Source organism: Pan paniscus, chromosome 8 (genome assembly GCF_029289425.2).
Source record: "Pan paniscus chromosome 8, NHGRI_mPanPan1-v2.0_pri, whole genome shotgun sequence".
Classification (NCBI taxonomy): domain Eukaryota; kingdom Metazoa; phylum Chordata; class Mammalia; order Primates; family Hominidae; genus Pan; species Pan paniscus.
In genome coordinates this window covers 34564007-34584852 of record NC_073257.2, presented here as the reverse complement: position 1 = coordinate 34584852, position 20846 = coordinate 34564007, and the positions used below count along the sequence as shown (strand labels likewise).

The 20846-nt window shown below is 37.5% G+C and overlaps 1 protein-coding gene across 2 annotated transcripts in view; it reads left to right on the top strand.

Annotated features, from left to right (window-relative positions):
- DNAJC1 (DnaJ heat shock protein family (Hsp40) member C1) overlaps positions 1-20846 on the top strand; it is a 246822-nt gene that overhangs the window by 105402 nt on the left and 120574 nt on the right. For both annotated transcript variants that reach the window (XM_003821385.5, XM_063607289.1), the window contains exon 8: positions 16288-16445. In XM_003821385.5, coding sequence (XP_003821433.3) covers positions 16288-16445 — 158 coding nt within the window. The remainder of the gene's footprint in view (positions 1-16287; positions 16446-20846) is intronic.

Below are 20846 nucleotides of genomic sequence, written 5' to 3'. Positions count from 1 at the left end.
TGCTACTTGGGAGGCTGAGGCACAAGAATTGCTTGAACCCAGGAGGTGGAGGTTGCAGTGAGCCAAGATCGCGCCATTGCACTCCAGCCTGGGCAACAAGAGCAAGACTCTGTCTGGAAAAAAAAAAAAAAAAAAGTATAGTATAGTAAATACATAACCTAATAACATGCTTATTTATTATAATCAAGTGTTATATACTGTGCACAGTTGAATGTGCTATACTTTTATATAACTGGCAGTGCAGTGGGTTTATACCAGCATCACTACAACACATGAGTAATGCATTGCGCCATGACTTTACAGTGGCTCCATTATAATCTTATGGGGCCACCATCATATATGTGGACCATTGTTGACTAAAATATCATAATGTGGTACATGATTATATTTCAGTTTGGAGAGGATTGATATATTTACCATTGAGTATTCCAAATCTATGAATATAGTATGTTTCTTCATTAATTATTTATATCTTCATTGATTTATTTCTTCAGTCTTTTGTAGTTGTTAGCAAATTAAATCCTGTGTGTGTTTTGTTAGGTTTATACCTGCTTCTCTTTATTTTGAGTGGTTATAAATGGTGTTGGATTTTAATTTCAGTTTCCGCATGTTCACTGTATGTAAGAAATTCAATTGATTTTTGAATGCAGATATTTGTTTTGCTAACTTGCTGAATTTACGTATTGGTGCTAAGATTTTTTAATGTAGATTCCTTGGATTTTCTATGTAGACAGTTATGTCATCTGACCGTGGGGACAGATTTACTTCTTCCTTTACAATCTATGCATTTTATTTCCTTTTCCTGCCTTATAGTACTAGCTAGAATTTTGGTACTATGTACAACAAAGTGTGATGGGAGTGGGCATCCTTGCCTTATTCCAAACCTTAAGGGGAAAGCATTTAGTATTACACCGTTAAGTATGATGTAAGCTGTAGGTGTTTTGTAGATGCTTTACATCAGTGGTCCCCAACCTTTTTGTCACCAGGGAATGATTTCGTGGAAGACAGTTTTTCCATGCACCTGGTGGCAGTGGGGGATGGTTTTGTAATGAAACTGTAGTTAGATTCTTATAAAGATTGTGCAACTTAGATCCTTGAGAATCTAATGCCGCTGCTGATCTGACAGGAAGCAGGGCGCAGGCAGTAATGCTTGTCCTCCTGCCGCTCACCTCCTGCTAGGCGGTCTGGTTCCTAAGTCCATGGCCCAGGGGTTGAGGACCCCTGCTGTACATGAAGTTAATAAAGTTACCCTCTATTCCTAGTTTTCTGAGCATTTTTTAAAATCATGACGGGGTGTTGAATTTTGTGAAGTGTTTTTTTTCCTCTATCAATAATTGTGATTATGTGATATTTCATTTTTGGTGTATTAATACGATATATTACATTATTGGATTTTGAATATTGAACCAGCTATGCATACTTGAAGTAAACACCACGAGGACATGGTATATAATTCTTATTGCTGAATTCTATTTGCTACTATTTTGTTAAAGAATTTTACATCTATATTCATGAGAGATACTGGTCTGTAATTGTCAGTGTCCATTTGTGCTGTAACAAAATACCTGGGAAATAACCTGAGACTGGCTAATTTATAATGAACAGAAATTTAATTCTCTTCTTGATGCTGGGGTGTCCAAGATCAGGGCATCAGTAGGTTTGGTGTCTGGCAAAGGTTTCTGTCTGCTTCCAAGATGGCACCTTGTTGCTACATCCTCCGGAGGGCACAAACACATGTCCTCACAAGGAACAGAAGGGGAAAAGGGGTTGAATGCTGTGTGAAGTCTCTTTTGTAAGAGTCTTAATTTTTTCAAGAGGGAAGAGCCCTCATGACCTCATCACCTCCCAGTGGCCTTTTCCTCTTAATACTATTGCATTGGAGGTTGCTTCCACATAAATTTTGGAAGGACTCAAACATTGAAACCATAGCATTTCACTTCTGACCCCCCCTTCCAAAATTTATATCCTTCTCACGTACAAAACATATTAATTAAATACCAATAGCCCCCAAAGCCGTAACTCATTCCAGCATCAACTTTAAAGTTTAAGGTCTATAGTCTTATCTAAATATAATCTAAATCAGATATGGGTGAGACTCAAGGTGTACAATTCATTCTGAGGCCAATTCCCCTCTACCTGTGAACCTGTGAAATCAAACAATTTATATGCTTCCAGATTATAATGATGGGACAGGCATAAAATTGATATTCTCATGCAAAGAGGGAGAAATAGGAAAGAATAAAGGGGTAACAGTCCCCAAATAAGCTGAAAACCCAATATGGCAAGCACCATTAATTTTTGAGGCCTGAGAATAATCAACTTTGACTTTATGTTTCATCTTCCAGACACACGAGAGTAGAGGTTGGGTCCCCAAGGCTCTGGGCAACCCCAGCACTATAATTTTGTTGGTCACAGCCCACAGAGCAGCTATCACAGGCTGGAGTCTCATGCCTGCAAGCTCTCCCAGGCTGAAGTTGCATGCTGGTGGCTCTGCAGTTCTGAGGTCTTAGTGGTGGCCCCACTTCTATTGCTCCACTGAGCATTTCCCTAGTTGGGGCTGTCTAGCAGCCCCACCTTTGTGGCATTTCCTTGCCTGCGCCCCAAGGCTCTATGAGGCATCTGTTGAAATCTAGGTAGACATGTCTCCACAACTCACGTACTCTGTGCACCTGCAGAGTTAGCACCACATGGATGCCACCAAGGTTTACTGCTTGTGCCCCCTGAAGTGGTGGCCTGAAGTGGTGGCCTGCATGAGCTGTACCTGAGGTGACTGAGGAACATTGTGTCTGAATGTGTGGGAAAGAAACAAGACATCCTGAGCAACAAGCCCCATGGTTTCACAAGTGTTTTGGGCCCCTTTTTTGAAACTGTTCTGCCCTCAAGGACCTGGTGCTCTGAGCCTGCTATGAGAAGGGCAGCACAGATAATCTCCAAAATGCCTTTGCGGTCATTCTTCCATTGTCTTGATGAATAGCATCTGTCTTCCTTCTATTCATATTAAATCTCCTTATCAAATGTTTGCTTGGCGACACCCTTGGCATTCTCCCTCAAGCATACTTTAAAACCTGACCAGGCTGAGAATTTTTTAAATCTTTAACTTCTGCTTTCCTTTTCATTACAAATTTTATATTTAATTTGTTTCTCTCTTCTTGCATTTTACTATAAGTAGTCAAGAGAAGCCATGAAGCATCCTGAACAATTTACTTAGAGATGTCATCCACAAAATACCCTAGCCCATTGCTCTTAAGTTCTGCCTTCCACAAAGTAATAGGACACAAAACACAATTCAGCCAAGTTCATTGCTACTTTGCAGCAAGGGTGGCCCTTCTTCCAGTTTCCAATAAACTGCTCCTCATTTCCAACTAACGCCTTATCAGAATGGCCTTTACTGTCCATATTTCTACGAGCATTCTGATCACAACTACTTAGATCATCTCTAAGATGACTGAGGGTTTCTCTACAGCTCTCCTCTTCTGCAGAGCTCTCACTGGAAACATGCTTAATGCTTTAGCATGCACTTCAGAGCTATTCTGGCTTCTACCCATTACCCAATTTCAAAGCCACTTCTACATTTTCAGGTATTTGTTATAGTAGCACCATCGGTTCTCACTACTACTTTTATTTTAGTTTATTTTGTGCTGCTATACAAAATAACTGAGACTGGGTAATTTATGATCAACAGAAATTTATTTCTCACACTTGTGGAGTCTGAGAAGTCCAAGATCAAGATACCAGCAAGTTTGGTATCTGATGAGGCCCTGGTCTCTGTTTCCAAGATGGCACCTTGTTGCTGCATCCTCTAGGGGAGATGAATGCTGTGTGCTCACATGGCAGAAGAGATAGAAGAAAGGGGACAGCATGCTGTGTGAAGCCTCTTTTGTAAGGGCTTTAATCCTATTTATGAGGGAGGAGCCCTCATGACATAATAACTTTCCAAAGGCTCCACCTCTGTGGAGACTGTTTCCACATGAATTTTGGAGGGGACACAAACATTCAAACCATAGCATTAGCTTTCTCTTTTTGCATTATCTTTGTATTACCTTGGTATTGGTAATACCAGCTTCATATAATGAAATAGGAAGCTTTCTCTCCTCTTCTATTTTCTTTTTCTTTTGAAAAACAGAGTTTTGCTCTTGTTGCCCAGGCTGGAGTGCAATCGTGCAATCTTGGCTCACTGCAATCTACGCCTCCTAGGTTCAAGTGATTCTCTTGCCTTAGCCTCCCAAGTAGGTGGGATTATAGGTGCCTGCCACCATACCTGGCTAATTTTTGTATTTTTAGTAGAGATGAGGTTTCACCGTGTTGGCCAGGCTGGTCTTGAACTCGTGACCTGAAGTGATCTATTTGCCTTGGCCTCCCTAAGTGTTGGGATTACAGGCGTGAGCCGTCGTGCCCAGCCTTCCTCTTCTATTTTCTGAAAGAGAATGTCTAACACTGGTATTAATTCTTGAAACGTTTGGCAGAATTCTCTGGGGAGATCATCTGAGCCTGAATATTTCTTTCTTTGGAGTATTAAAATAACAAATTAAATTGGATTTATTGTTATAGAGCTATTTAAATATCTATTTCATGTTTCATTTATCTGTTTCATGAGTGAATTGAGATAGTTTGTGTTTTTTGAGCAATTGGTCTTTTTCATCTAAGTTGTCAAATACATGTATCTAGAGTTGTTCCTAATATTTGCTTTTTATCCTTTTGATGTCTACGTGCCCTGTAGTGATTTCTCCTTTTTAATATAGGTAACTTTTGTCTTCTGTTTCCTTTGTCAGATTCGCCAGATGTTGATCTTTTCAAAGGATCAGTTCTTTGTTTAATTGATTTTCTCTATGGTTTTTGTTTTCAATTTCATTGATTTCTGCTCTTATTTTGATTACTTCCTTCCTTCTGCTTGCTTTTGGATTGTTTTGGTCTTCTTTTTATAATTTCTTGACATGGAAGTTTAGATTATTAATTTGAGGCTTTTTTTCTTTTCTAATGTCAGCATTTAATGCTATACATTTCCCTCTCAGCACTGCTTTGGCTATGTCTCATATATTTTGATTTTTTTTTTTTTTTTTTTTTTTTTTTTTTTAGCTGAGTCTCACTCTGTGGCCCAGGCTGAAGTGCAGTGGTGTGATCTCGGCTCACTGCAACCTCCGCCCCCTGGGTTCAAGCAATTCTCTCACCTCAGCCTCCTGAGTAGCTGGGATTACAGCACGTGCCACCATGCCTGGCTGATTTTTTTGTTTTTAGTAGAGATAAGGTTTTACCATGTTGGCCCAGGCTGGTCTTGAACTCCTGACCTCAAGTGATCCACCCACCTTGGCCTTCCAAAGTGCTCGAATTACAGGTGTGAGCCACTGCACTTGGCCACATATTTTGATATATTTTTATTTGACTCAGCTCAGTATTTTTTTCTTGAGATTTCCTCTTTGATCCATTGATTATTTAAAAGTATATTGCTTCGTTTCCAAATGTTCAGAGACGTTTTTGTTATATTTCTATTAAACATTAGTAGTTTGATTCCCTTTTCATTAGGAAGCATACTCTGTATGAGTTAAATTCCTTTAAGTTTGTTCAGGTCTGTTTTATGGCCCAAGGTATGATCCATCTTGGCATATATTCCATGGACATTTGAAAAGAATGTGTATTCTGCTGTGGTGAATTGGAATGTTCTATAAATGTCAGTTACATCCAGTTGGCTGATGGCATTGTTGAGTTGTATATCATTGCTTATTTATATATTTAGTTATGCTATTAATTATTGAGAGGGGGTATTGGACTTTTTGACTGTAATTATAAATTTGTCTCCAGTTCTGTCAGTTTTTGTTTCACATGTTTTGCAGCTCTGTTGTTTGGTGCACACACATTTAGGATTGCTGTGCCATCTTGGTGGATCTTTTTATCATTATATAATGTCTCTCTTCATTCCTGGTAATTTGTTTTTGCTTTATAGTCTACTTTACCTTACCTGATATTAATATAACTACTGCTGCTTTCTTTTGATTAATGTTTGTATGGTATATCTTTCCAATCCTTTTACTTTCAATCTACCCATATTGTTATATTTGAAATGAGTTTGTTATAGATAGCATATATATATGTAAAAAAGATGAAAAACCATGTGTGTATATGTTTGTGTGTGTGTATTAAATGGTTTGTATATTTAAACTGTTTATATTTAATATAGTGATTGATATGTTAGGGCTTAAGTTTGCCATTTTATTTTTTATTTTCTATTATTTCTCTCTCATTATCATTTCTCTTTTTTCTCTATTACAGATAGAATTTCTCTGTTATAAATAGCATATATATGTAAAAAAGATGAAAGACCGTGTGTGTGTGTGTGTGTGTGTGTGTGTGTGTGTGTGTGTGTGTGTTAAATAGACAATTTGTGTATTTAAACCATTTACGTTTAATATAGTGATTGATATGTTAGGGCTTAAGTCTGCTATTGTATTTTTTATTTCTTATTTTTTCTCTCTTATTATCATTTCTTTGTTTTCTTCTTTCTGCCTCCCTGTGGCTCAACATTTTTTAGAATGCCACTTGAATTTATTTTTAGTGTTTTTTTAAAATATATTTCTTTGTATCACTTTTTAGTGGGTATAATAAGTATGTTATATATACATAACATCACAGTCTACTGGTGTCAGATTTTTGCTATTTCAAGTGACATATAAAAACCTTACCTCCCCTTAAATCCCTTTACCTTCTTTATTTATAGTATCATTGTCTTGAGTATTTTCTTTATAACACTGAAGGTTATAATTTTGATTTAGTGGTCAGACATAATTAGAAAACTCAAGAGCAGGAGGAAAGTCTATTGCGTTTACTCATATTTTTACTCTTTTGTCCTTTCTTCTTTCCTTGTTGTCCAATATATTTTCTTTTATGATTTATTTTCTGTTTATAGAGCTTCTTTTAGCCATTATTGCAGGATAGGTCCACTGGTGACGAATTATTTTAGTTTTCCTTCACCTCAGGGTGTCTTGGTTTCCCCTTCATGCCGGTAAGATATTGTCACAGGATATTGACTTCAGGTATAACAGTTATTTTCTTTCAGCATTTGAAAAGTGCTGTGCCACTTCCTTCTGGCCTCTATGGTTTGGGGTGAGAAATACACTGTCATTTGAATTGTACTTCTACTACAGATAAGGTCTTGTTTCTCTGTTGCTGCTTTTAAGTTGCTGTTCAGAGTCCCAAAACTTCCCAGGGCTGTGTTCTTTTTTTTTTCTTTTTTTCTTTTTTTTGGTCTACTTTGTTTTTCAGATTGGGCACTTTTATGTTTTTCTATCCTCATATTCACTGATTCTTTTCCCTGTTTGCTTCATTCTGCTGTTGAGCCCATCCAATAAGTTTTTAACTTCAGTTAGTGTACACATCAATTCTGACATTTCCATTTGGTTCTTCTATATGTCTTCTATTTTTTTGCTGAAATTTTTATTTGTTTCAAGAGTGTTCATTATTGCTTGTCATATCATTATGACATGGCTGCTTTGATAACACAGTCAAGTAATTTTTTATTTATTTATTTTTTTGAGATGGAGTCTCACTCTGTTGCCCAGGCTGGAATGCAATGGTACCGTCTTGGCTCACTGCAACCTCCGCCTCCTGGGTTCAAGCGATTCTCCTGCCTCAGCCTCCTGAGTAGCTGGGATTACAGGCATGCACTACCACAGCTGGCTAATTTTGTATTTTTAGTAGAGACAGGGTTTCATCATGTTGGCCAGGCTGGACTTGAACTCCTGACCTCAGGTGATCTGCCCACCTTGGCCTCCCAAAGAGCTAGGATTACAGGTGTGAGCCACCATGCCCAGCCAAGTAATTTAAATATCTCTTTTATCTTGTTGGCATCTGTTACCTTTTGTCATTCAAATTGAGGCATTCTTGGTTCTTGATGTAACAACTGATTTTTGATTTAAATTTGGACATTTAGGGGTATTATGAAACTTTGGACCTTATTTAAGTCTTCTGTTTTACCTGGTCTTCTCTGGCAATACTCTAGCCATGGAAGGGGTAGTGCTGCCTGTTACTGCTAGGTAGAATTGAAGTCCGGGTTTCCTATGTGATCTGTTTAACAGATGAGGAACGGAGCGTTTGTGGATTCTCAGGTGGGTATAGATATTCCTGCTTGCCTCTAGGCCTCCACTGAAAACCGCTGCCTGGAAGGAGGAGCAGGAATACCTACTTACTGCACCCCACTTGATCTCCACTGACATTATATGGGGCTGGCTTTGCTACCATTGGGCAGTTGTGAAAGCCCTGATTCTTCAGTAGGCTTCCTTTCTTTTTTTTTTTTTTTTTTTTGTAGGGGGGGATATGGAGTCTCACTGTTTCATCCAGGCTGGAGTGCAGTGGCGTGATCTTGGCTCACTGCAACCTCTGCCTCGCAGGTTCAAGCGATTCTCCTGCCTCAGCCTCCCTGGTAGCTGGGATTACAGGCACACACCACCATACCTGGCTAATTTTCATATTTTTAGTAGAGACAGGGTTTCACCATGTTGGCCAGGCTGGTCTTGAACTCCTGACCTCAAGTCATCCACCCCCCTCAGCCTCCCAAAGTGCTGAGATTACAGGTGTGAGCCATCACACCAGCCCACTAGACTTCCTCTGTAGCCACACTGCCTGATAGAGGAAGAGACACCTATTACTTCTGGGTGGTTATGGAGGTTCAGGCTACCCATATAGTCTCTACTGACTTTATTAGCAGGAGAAGGATCCGCCTTACCTTTTAGCCTTCTCTCTCACATCACCCTGGTGGGGAGGTTGGGTGCCTCATTACAGGCTGGCAATGGCAGAAGCCTAGGTTTCCCATTAGTCTTTGCTCTTATGCTGGGTGGTGGGATGGGGGTAACACTACTTTCTGTCTTGTTTGCCTGAATTAGAGTGGTTATTGTCTAAAAGCTTTATCTTCTAGACAAAAGATAAATGCCTATGCTGTCTCTTTTTTGACCCTTTAGCTAGAGAGAGCAGGCTTTTGTTTTTGTTTTGCCTGTATGTGTGTGTCTGTGCCTGTTAGTGTTTCTGGGTTGCTAGTTTCTGCAGCACCAAGTCTGAGATATATAAGAAACACAAAGAAAACTCGTAGAACTGACCACTCTGGGTATTCTTGAGTCCTGCAGTACCTAGCTGGTCAGGCTTCTCTCTTAACTTTCAAATTCTTCTTGTGTTTGTTTTATATATAATGGTTACTATAAGATATGAGTAAACAAATAACTTGTTTACTCTTTTATCTTTTTTATAATTCTTAGTGAGAGGAATGTGGAAAAGTTCTCCATTTTTTCTGAAATGGAAGTTTTATATTAATATCTCATATGGTTGGGATCTGTGCTCCCACCCAAATCTCATGTTGAAATATAATCACCAGTATTGGAGGTGGGGTCTGGTGGGAAGTGATTTGGTCATGGGGGCAAAGTCTCATGAATGGTTTAGCAAATCCCCTTCGTGCTCTTCTTGAGACAATGAGTTCTCATGAGATCTGCTTGTTTAAAAGCGTGTAGCAGCTCCTCCCTCTCTCTCTCTTGTTTCTGCCCCTGCCATGTAAGACACCTGTTCTCCCTTTGCCTTCTGCCGTGATTGAAAGTTTCCTGAGACCTCCCCAGAGGCAGAAGCATTCACACTTCCTGTACAACCCGCAGAGCTGTGAGCCACTTAAACCTCTTTTCTTTATCAGTTACCCAGTCTCAGTTATTTATAGCAATGTGAGAATGAACTAATACATTTTGAAAAAAGATTTTTTTAAAGCTTATTTATTTATGTATTTTTTAAACTTTCAGGTTCAGGGGAACATGTGAACCTAAAAGTTTAGAAAAATAAATAAATAAGCTTTAAAAAAGCTTACATAGGTAAACTCATGTCACGGGACTTGTTGTACAGATTTTTTCATCACCCACATATTAAGTCCAGTACCCAATAGTTATCATTTCTACTCCTCTCCCTCCTCCCACCCTCCAACCTCAAGTAGACCCCAGTGTCTTTTGTTTCCTTCTTTGTGCTCATAAGTTCTCATAATTTAGCTCTCACTTGTAAGTGAAAACATATGGTATTTGGTTTTCTATTCTTGGTTTAGTTTGCTAAGGATAACAGCCTCCAGCTCCATCCATGTTCCTGCAAAAGACATGATCTCATTCTTTTTATGGCTGCATAGTATTCCATGGTGTATATGTACCACATTTTATGGCTGCATAGTATCCCATGATGTATATGTACCATATTTTCTTTATCAAATTGGTAATTGATGGGCATTCAAGTTGATTCCATGTCTTTGCTATTGTGAATAGTGCTGCATTGAACATTTGTGTGCATGTGTCTTTACGGTAGAATGATTTACACTCCTCTGAGTATAATATACTCAGTAATGGTATTGCTAGGTTAAATAGTAGTTCTGCTTTTAGCTCTTTGAGGAATCACCATACTGTCTTCCATAATGGTTGAACTAATTTTCACTCCCACCAACAGTGTATAGGTGTTCCCTTTTCTCCACAACCTTGGCATCATCTGTTATTTTTTGACCTTTTAGTAATAGTCATTCTGACTGGATAGAGATGGTATCTCATTGTGGTTTTGATTTGCATTACTCTAATAATCAGTGATATGGAGCTTTTTTTCATGTGCTTATTGGCTGCATGGATGTCTTCTTTTGAAAAGTGTCTGTTTATGTCATTTGCCCACTTTTTAATGGGGTTGTTTGTTTTTCTCTTGTATATTTATTGAAGTTCCTTATAGATCCTGGATATTAGACCTTTGTCACATGCAGAGTTTTCAAAAATTTTCTCCCATTCTGTAGGTTGTCTTTTTACTCTGTCGATAGTTTCTTTATGCTGTGCAGAAGCTCTTAAGTTTAAATCTCAGTTGTCAATTTTTGCTTTTGTTTCAATTGCTTTTGGTGTCTTTGTAATGAAATCTTTGCCCATTCCTACATCCAGGTTGCTATTGCCTATGTTGTCCTCCAGTGTTTTTATAGTTTTGGGTTTTATGTTTAAATATTTACTCCATCTTTAGTTGATTTTTGTGTATGGTGTAAAGAAGGGGTCCAGTTTCAATCTTCTGCATATGGCTAGCCAGTTATTCCAGCACCACTTATTGAATAGGGAGTCCTTTCCTTATTGCTTGTTTTTATCAGCTTTGTCAAAGGTCAGATGGTTATAGGTGTGCAGCCTTATTTCTGGGCTCTCTGTTCTGTTCCATTGGTCTATGTGCCTGTTTTTGTACCAGTACCATGCTGTTTTGGTTATGTAGCCCTGTAGTATTGTTTGAAGTAAGGTAGTGTGATGCCTCCAGTTTTGTTTTTTTGCTTAGGATTGCCTTGGCTATTCAGGCTCTTTTTCATTTCATATGAATTTTAAAATAGTTTTGTCTAGTTCTGTGAAGAATGTCATTGTTAATTTGATAGGAATAGCATTGAATCTGTAAATTACTTTGAGCAATATGACCATTTAAATGATACTGATTCTTCCTATCCATGAGCATGGGATGTTTTTCCACTTGTTTGTGTCTTCTCTGATTTCTTTATTTGAGTTTTGTAATTCTCGTCATAGAGCTCTTTCACCTCCCTGGTTGGCTGTATTCCTAGGTATTTTATTCTTTTTGCGGCAGTTGTGAATAGGATTGCCTTTCTGATTTGACTCTAGGTTTGGCTGTTGTTGGAGTATAGGAATGCTAGTGATTTTTGTACATTGATTTGTATCCTGAAACTTTGCTGAAGATGTTTACCAGCTAAAGGAGCTTTGGGCTGAAACTATGGGGTTTTCTAGATATAGAATCATGTCAGTTGCAAACAGGGACAGTTTGGCTTCCTCTCTTTTTATTTGAATGTGCTTTATTTCTTTCTCTTGCCTAATTGCTTCAGCTAGGACTTCCAATACTGTGTTGAATAGAAGTGGTGAGAAAGGGCATCCTTGTCTTGTGCCAATTTTCAAAGGGAATACCTAGTTTATTGAGAGTTTTTTTAACATAAAGGGGTGTTGAATTTTATTGAAAGCTTTTTCTGTATCTATTCAGGTAATCATGCAGTTTTTGTCTTTAGTTCTGTTTATGTGAAGAATCACATTTATTAATTTGCTTATGTTGTACCAACCTTGCTACCTGGGGTTGAAGAATACTTGATTGAGGTGGATTAGCTTTTTGATGTGCTGCTGGATTCAGTTTGCAAATATTTTGTAATTTTTGCATCACTGTTAATCAAGGATATTGGACTGAAGTTTTTTTGTTGTTGTGGCTCTGCCAGGTTTTAGTATCAGGATGATGCTGGCCTCATAGAATGAGTTTGGGAGGAGTCCTTCCTCCTCAGTTTTTTGGAATTGTTTCTGTAGGAATGATACCAGCTCTTTGTACATCTGGTAGAATTCAGCTGTGAATCCATCAGGTCCTGGCCTTTTTTTAGTTGGGAGCCTAATTTATTACTGATTCAATTTTGGAGCTCGTTATTGGTCTATTCAAGGAATCAATTTCTTTCTGGTTCAGTCTTAGGAGGGTGTCTGTGTCCAGGAATTTATCCATCTCTTCTAGGTTTTCTAGTTTGTGTGCATAGAGGTTTCTGTAGTAGTTTCTATTGGTTATTTTTACTTCTGTGGGGTCAGTGGTAATGATGATTCCCTTCATCATTTCTAATTGTGTTTTTTGGGGTTTTCTCTCTATTAGCCTAGCTGGTAGCTTACCTATCTTGTTAAATTTTTTTAAAAAATCCATTCTTGGATTTGTTTATCTTTTGAATGGGTTTTCTTGTCTCTGTCTCCTTCATTTCAGCTCTGATTTTGGTTATGTTTTGTCTCCTGCTATCTTTGCAGTTGATTTGTTCTTGCTTCTCTAATTCTTTCCGTTGTGATGTTAGGTTGTTAATTTGAGATCTTTCTGACTTTTTGATGTGGGCATTTAGCGCTATGAATTTCCCTCTTAACACTGCCTTAGCTGTGTCCCAGATATTCTGGTATGTTGTATCTTTGTTTTCATTAGTTTCAAAGAACTTCTTGATTTCTGCCTTTATTTCATGATTTATCTAAAAGTCATTCAGGAGTATGTCATTTAATTTCCGTGTAATTGCATTCTTTTGAGCAAGTTTCTTAGTCTTCTGTTTTTATTGCACTGTGGTTTGAGAGTGTGTTTAATACGGTTTTGGTTCTTTTGCATTTGCTGAGGATAGTTTAATGTTCAATTATGTGATCAATTTTAGAGTATGTGCCATGTGGCAAGGAGAAGAATGTATATTCTGTTGTTTGGGGGTAGAAAGTTCTGTAGAGATCTATCAGATCCATTTGGTTCACTGTTTAGTTTGGGTCCTGCATATCTTTGTTAATTTTCTGCCTCAGTGATCTGTCTAATACTGTCAATGGAGTGTTGAAGTCTTCGACTATTAATGTGGGTGAGTCTGTGTCTCTTTTTAGGTCTCTAAGAACTCGCTTTATGAATCTGGGTCCTCCTGTGTTGGGTGCATATATATTTAGGATAGTTAAGTCTTGTTGGATTGAACCCTTTACCATTATGTATTGCCCTTTTTTTGTCTTTTTTAATCTTTAAATTAGGATTGCAACCCCTGCTTTTTTCTGTTTTCCATTTGCTTGGTAGTTTTCCCTTCATTTCTTTATTTTGAGGCTAAGGGCATCATTACTTGTGAGATGGGTCTCTTGAAGACAGCATGCCATTGAGTCTTGTTTTTTTATCCAGCTTGCCACTCTGTGACTTTTAAGTGGGGCATTTAGCACATTGACATTCAGGGTTAGTATTGATATGTGTGGATTTGATCCTGTCATTGTATTGTTAGCTGGTTATAATGTTGGCTTGTTTGTGTGGTTGATTTATAGTGACACTGGTCTGTGTATTTTTGTATTAGCTTATAGCAGTCTTTCATTTCTGTATTTAGTGCCCCTTTATAAATGCTTATTTAAAAAGACATCACTTGCAGTTGTGATGAAACACCCCAGAAATAAATACAAACAATTGAATTTATTTGCTTTTTTAAAAAATAACTGATTCTCTATATGTAGCCCAAATTACTTCTGCTATTGCTCTACTTCAATGGTGATTTCATACTTCTCATTGTAAAAGCATCATCAATAATTATTCAGTCATTTCTCCTAATAGTGTTTACTGTGTTAATAGTTTCATCTCTCTGTGAAGAAATAGTAAATAGTCATACACACACAAATACATACATACCCACATACAGTTATATTTGAGTACTTTTGTTTCTGGGAGAATTGCTGGGGAAAAGGCTGTATATGTTAATTTTAATGGATATGTTTAGACTGCTTTCCAAAAAGGCTGTAATAGAATAATACATTTCCTCCACCAATTTAGAAGTAGCCTTTTCCCTGCCAACAGTACATCTGAATTAGATTTTAAATTTATACCCATATGATTGGTATAAAATTATATCTTGGTATTACTTAATTTGTATTTCTTTAACCTTTAGAGTGTATGAGCCTCTTTTCTTACTTGTTGGCCACATGGGCACTCAATTGTGGATTGCCCATTTATGACCTTTTGCCTATATTTTTCTATTGGGTGGTTGTCCATTTATAAAATCAGTTTATAGCAATCTTCTGTTTATACTCTGAATTGGATACATCCTTTCCAAATCTATTATTTGTCTCTTGATTTGTTTACTCTTTTATCTTTTTTGTAATAGCATCTGGGTTTTCATTCTTAATTAAGATGTCCCCTTCCTTTAAATAGTACAAGTAGATTTTAAGATTTCTTTTTGCAAAATTTTTATTGTTTTGGCTTTTAAAGTCAACTCTCTTCTCTATCTGGAATTTATTTGTGTATACAGTGTAAGAGTTTTCTTTTAAATGGATACTCAGTTGTGTAAGCATTACTTAATAAATTGTTTTCCCACTAAATTGAAATATAGACAATCCTAGACTTATAATGATTTGACTTACAAATTTTTGACTTTATGATAGTGCAAAAACAATACTGTACTTTGAATTTTGAATCTTTTCCTGGACTAGCAATATGCGGTAGGATACTCCCTCATAATGCTGGGTAACAGCAGCAAACTGCAGCTTCCACTTAGCCATATGATCATGAGGATTAAAACTGATCCTCTACAGTGTACTGTGTCACTATGTTATTTTGCCCAACTATAAGCTAATGTAAATGTTCTGAGTACACTTAAGGTAGACTAGGCTAAGCCATGATGTTAGTTTTATTAAATGCATTTTCTAATTAAGGATGTTTTCAATATATGATAGGTTTATCAGGATGTAATCCCATAATAAGTCAACAAGCATTGGTATTTACGGATTCTCTATTCTCTTCTAGGAATTTGTCTGTTCCTATGCCAGTATATACTGATTTTGTTACATTGGCAGTATAGTACATGCAAATACACACAACACATGTACACATGGGGTGGTGAAAATACTCTTATGAGGCTGTTTGAGTTTGACTATAGTAATTAAGAATGGAGTTGCTTCTCAATGTCAAGTCTCCAGTTAAAATGGTGTGTGTGTGTGTGTGTGTGTGTGTGTGTGTGTGTGTGTGTGTGTGTGTTTGAGATAGAATCTCACTCTGTCACCCAGGCTGGAATGCAGTGGTGTGATCTTGGCTAACCCCACCCTCCACCTCCTGGGCTCAAATGAGTCTCATGCCTCAGCTTCCCAAGTAGTTGGGATTACATGCATGTACCACCACACGCAGCTAATTTTTGCATTTTTAGTAGAAGAAGGGTTTTGCCATTTTGCCCAGGCTGGTCTCGAACTCCTGGCCTCCAGTGATGCACCTGCCTTGGCCTCCCAAAATGCTGGGATTAGAGCCTTGAACCACTGCTCCTAGGCCTAAAATGGGATTTAATAAAGAGCCCAATGGATGGCCATCTATTCATAACTACTCTTGATGTTGCCAGATCATATTTCACCTTTGTAAAATATTGAAAAATAAATGTATACCATTTAGTGAGAGCCAGGTTTTTTTTAATAGATGAGAAAGTTGATACTGTTCTAAGTGTTAATTTATTTGCCCAGTATTATTTACTTATTACATGGTAAAGTTAGGGTTACAATATTAAATTGAAGCTCTTTTTATTGTGCCAAAATGAAATATTTTATGAAAAGTACTTTGAAAACAAAGATGTATGCAAATTGATATGATGGCTATCTCATGATCATCTCCACAATAGTAGCAACTCTGAGTTTTATTTAGAAACAATGCAATGGTTTATGTACAATAAAACTTATAGCCAATTATTTATAATAGAACAATTATATTTTGATGTTTTCTTTCAGGATATGGTCTATGAATAAAATGTTAGAAATTAATTTTATTCTTTAAAAATCTCAATAATTGGTTCTTTTAAACATTTTTTAGAACAGAAGAAAGTTAAAAAACCAAAACCTGAATTTCCTGTATACACACCTTTAGAAACTACATATATTCAGTCTTATGATCATGGAACTTCCATAGAAGAAATTGAGGAACAAATGGATGATTGGTTGGAAAACAGGAACCGAACACAGAAAAAACAGGTAAATAAACTTTATAAAACTTGTTTTGAGTAAAACATATACAGAAAAGCACATAAAATACAGGGTTAGCTCACGATATAGTGCTTTGTTTTATTGCACTTCACAGATACTATTGTTTTGTTTTGTTTGAGACAGAGTCTCGCTCTGTCACCCAGGCTGGAGTGCAGTGGCGCAATCTCAGCTCACTGCAAGCTCTGCTTCCTGGGTTCATGCCATTCGCCTGCCTTAGCTTCCCAAGTAGCTGGGACTACAGGTGCCCACCACCACACCTGGCTAATTTTTTGTATTTTTAGTAGAGACAGGGTTTCACCGTGTTAGCCAGGATGGTTTTGATCTTCTGACCTCATGATCTGCCCCCCTCGGCCTCCCAAAGTGCTGGGATTACAGGTGTGAGCCACCGTGCCTGGCCGGTTTTTTATTTATTTATTTTTTTTACAAATTGAGGGTTTGTGGCAGCCCTGAATTGAGCAAGTTTACGGGCACCATTTTTCCAAAAGCATCTCCTTCCTTTGTGTCTCTATATAACATTTTGGTAATTCTTGTGGTATTTCAAACTTTTCATTACTATAACATCTGGTATGGTCATCTGTGATCAGTGACCTCTGACGTTACTGTTATAATTATTTGGGGTACCGTGAAGTGCACACATGTAAGACAGCAAACTTAATTGGTAAATATTATGTATATTCTGGCTGCTCTACTAATCAATCATCCTCTAGTCTCTTTCCGTCTCCTCTGGTCTCCCTACTCCCTAAGGCACAGCAGTATTGAAATTAGGTCAATTAATAACCCTACCATGGCTTCCAAGTGTTCAAGTAAAAGGAAGAGTTGCATGTGTGTCACTTTACATAAAAATGATTAAGCTTAGTTAGGAAGGTATGGTTGAAAGCCAAGATAGGCCAAAAGCTAGGCCTCTTGCACCAAACAGTTAGCTAAATTTTAAAATGCAAAGGACACATTCTTGAAGGAAATTAAAAGTGCTATTCCAGTGAATACATCAAAGATAAGCAAGCGAAACAACCTTATTGCTGATATGGAGAAAGTTTGAGTAGTCTGGATAGAAGATCAAATCAGCCACAACATTCTCTTGAGCCAAAGCCTAATCCAGAGCAATGCCCTCTCTCTCTTCATTCTAAGAAGGCCAAGAGAAGTGAGGAAGCTGCAGAAGAAAAGTTGGAAGCTAGCAGAGGTTGGTTCATTAGGCTTAAGGAAAACAGCTGTCTCCATAACATAAAAGTACAGTGTGCAGCAGCAAGTGCTATGGAGAAGCTGCAGCAAGTTATCCAGAGGATCTAGCCAAGATCATTGATGAAGGTGGCTACACCAACCAGTAGATTTTCAATGTAAATGAAACAGCCTTCTGCTGGAAAAAGATAACATCTAGGACTTTCATGGCTAGAGAGGGGAAGAAGTTGATGCCTGGCTTCAAAGCTTCAAAAGACAGGCTTACTTTCTTGTCAGGGAATAATGCAGCTGGTAACTTTAAGTTGAAGCCAGTGCTCATTTATCATTCTGAAAATCCTAGGGTACTTAAGAATTATGCTAAATCCATTCTATCTGTGCTCTATAAATGGAACAATAAAGCCTGGATGACAGCACATCTGTTTACGGCATGGTTTACTGAAGCCCCATGTGGAGACTTACTGCTCAGAAAAAAAATATTTTTTTCAAAATATTACTGCTGATTGACAGTGTACCTAGTCACCCAAGAGCTCTGAGGGAGATATGAAAGGAGATGAACGTTGTCTATATGCCCATACCACAACATCCATTCTGCAACCCATGAATCAAGGAGCCCTTCCAACTTAAGTTTTATTATATAAGACATATATTTTATAAGGCTGTAGTTGCCATAGAGAGTGATTCCTCTGATGGATCTGGGCAAAGTAAATTGAAAGCTTTCTGGGAAGGATTTACTATTCTAGATGCCATTACAAACATTCATGATTGATGGGAAGAGGTCAAAATATTGACATTAACAGGAGATTAGAAGAAGTTTATTCTAATCCTCATGGATGACTTTGGGTTCAAGATTTCATTGGAGGAAATAACTGCTGATATAGTGTGAATAGCAAGAGAACTAGAATTAGAAGTGGAGCCTGAAGATGTGACTGAATTGCTGCAATCCCATGGTCAAACTTGAAGAGATAAGGAGTCGTTTCTTATGGGTGAACAAAGAAAGTGGTTCTTGAGATGGAATCTATTCCTGGTGAAGATGCTGTGAAAGTTGTTGAAATGACAACAAAGGATTGAGAATATTCTATAAGCTTCACTGATAAAGGAACTAGCAGGGTTGGAGATGGTAAAATGCTATCAAGCAGCATCACATGCTACAGTGAAATATTTTGTGAAAGGAAGAGTTAATGCATCAAACTTCATTGTTGTCTTATTTTAGGAAATTGTCACAGACACCCCAACCTTTACCAACCACCACCCCAGTGAGTCAGCAGCCACTAACATGAATGCAAGACCCTCTACCAACAGAAAGATTATGACTTGTTGAAAGACTCAGATGGTTATTAATACGTTTTAGCAGTAAAGTATTTTTAAATTATGTACATTGTTTTTTGGACATAATGCTATCACACACTTAATAAATAAGCTACAATGTAAACTTAGTTTTAAACATTTTTTTAAATTATTATTATTTTTTTGAGACGGAGTCTCTCTCTGTCGCCCAGGCTGGAGTGCAGTGGCATGATCTCGGCTCACTGCAACCTCTGCCTTCTGGGTTCAAGCGATTCTTATGTCTCAGCCTCCTGAGTAGCTGGGATTACAGGCGAGCGCAATCACGCCCTGCTGATTTTTGTACTTTTGGTAGAGATGGGGTTTCACCGTGTTAGCCAGGCTGGTCTCAAACTCTTGGCCTCAAGTGATCTGCCTGTCTCAGCCTCCTAAAGTGCTGGGATTATAGGTGTGAGCTAACGCGCCTGGCTTATAAACAAATTTTATATGTACTGGGAAACAAAAAAATTTGTGTGGCTCATTTTATTACAATATTAACTTTATTGTGGTAGCCTGGACCTGAACTTGGAATATCTCTGAGGTATGCATGTATAGATATGCAGCTCAGTGAACTATCACAGGTGATGCAAGTTAACCATTGCCAAGTTCAATGACTAGAACATTGCCATTGTGCAGAAACCATGCTTTCTGCCACTATTTCCTTTTCTTCCACAAAGATGATGACATTCCTGACTTCAGAGTAGTTTTACCTGCTTGTTAGTTTATAAATAGCATCATTTCCTATGTAGTCCTTTGAGTATGATTTCCTCTATTCAGTGTATTTGTGAGATTTATTCATAATTGCATATAGCAGTAATTTTCATTGCTGTATAATACTTTATAAATATAGCACAATTTATTTTTGTTGGAGAAATGTGGTGTTTTCAGTTTGGGGCTATAATGAATAATTTTTCTGTGAACAGTCTTGTGCATGCCTTTTAGTATGTATATGTGTAAATTTCAATTTTTGGAGTTAGTTGCAGGGTCAAAGCTCAACTTCAGTAAATACAGTTGATCCTTGAAAAATATGGGTTTAAACTGCATAGGTCCACTTATATGTGGATTTTTTCCAAAAAATATTTTGGAAAAATTTTAGAAGATTTTGGGTAATTGTTCAAATCTCAAACCATGTAGCCTAGAAATACTGAAAAAATTAAGAAAAAGTTAGGTATGTCATGCATAAAATGTATGTAGATACTAGTGTATTTTATCATTTACTACCATAAAATATATACAAACCTATCATAAAAAGTTAAAACTTATCAAAACATACACAACTACTTACTGTACATGGCACCATTTGCAGATGAGGGAAATCTAAACAAATGTAAAGATGCAGTACTAAATCATAACTGTGTAAAATCAACTGTAGCACACAGTGTACCTACTATACTACTATAATAATTTAAAACACCTCTCGTTGCTGTTGCAATAGGCTCATGTGTTGCCAAGTGTTGGCTTAAACCTCCCGATGATGCTAATCATCTCTGTGTGAGCAGTTTGTCTCTCCAGTAAATTGCATAGCATAGAAAATGTGATCTATCTTGGTTCTCATGTATTTTGTATCATGTTTAGTAAAATACTGTAAACCTTGAATAACACCATTGGGCCTATGGAAAGTACCACTAGTGATGCTAGGAGTGTTCTCGAGAACCAGAGGAAAGTCATGACATTACAAGAAAAAATTGAATTGCTTTATAAGTATAGTAGAGTGAGGTCTGCACCTGCTGTTGGCTGCCATTTCAGACAGACAACAACGTGAACTTAGGGTATTGATAAATACAGTACATTACTATAAAGGTATTTTCCTTAAGATTTTGTTTTCTCTAGTTTATTGTAAGAATGCAGTACATAAGCATGCAAAATATGTGTTAACTTATTGTCTGCATTATTAAA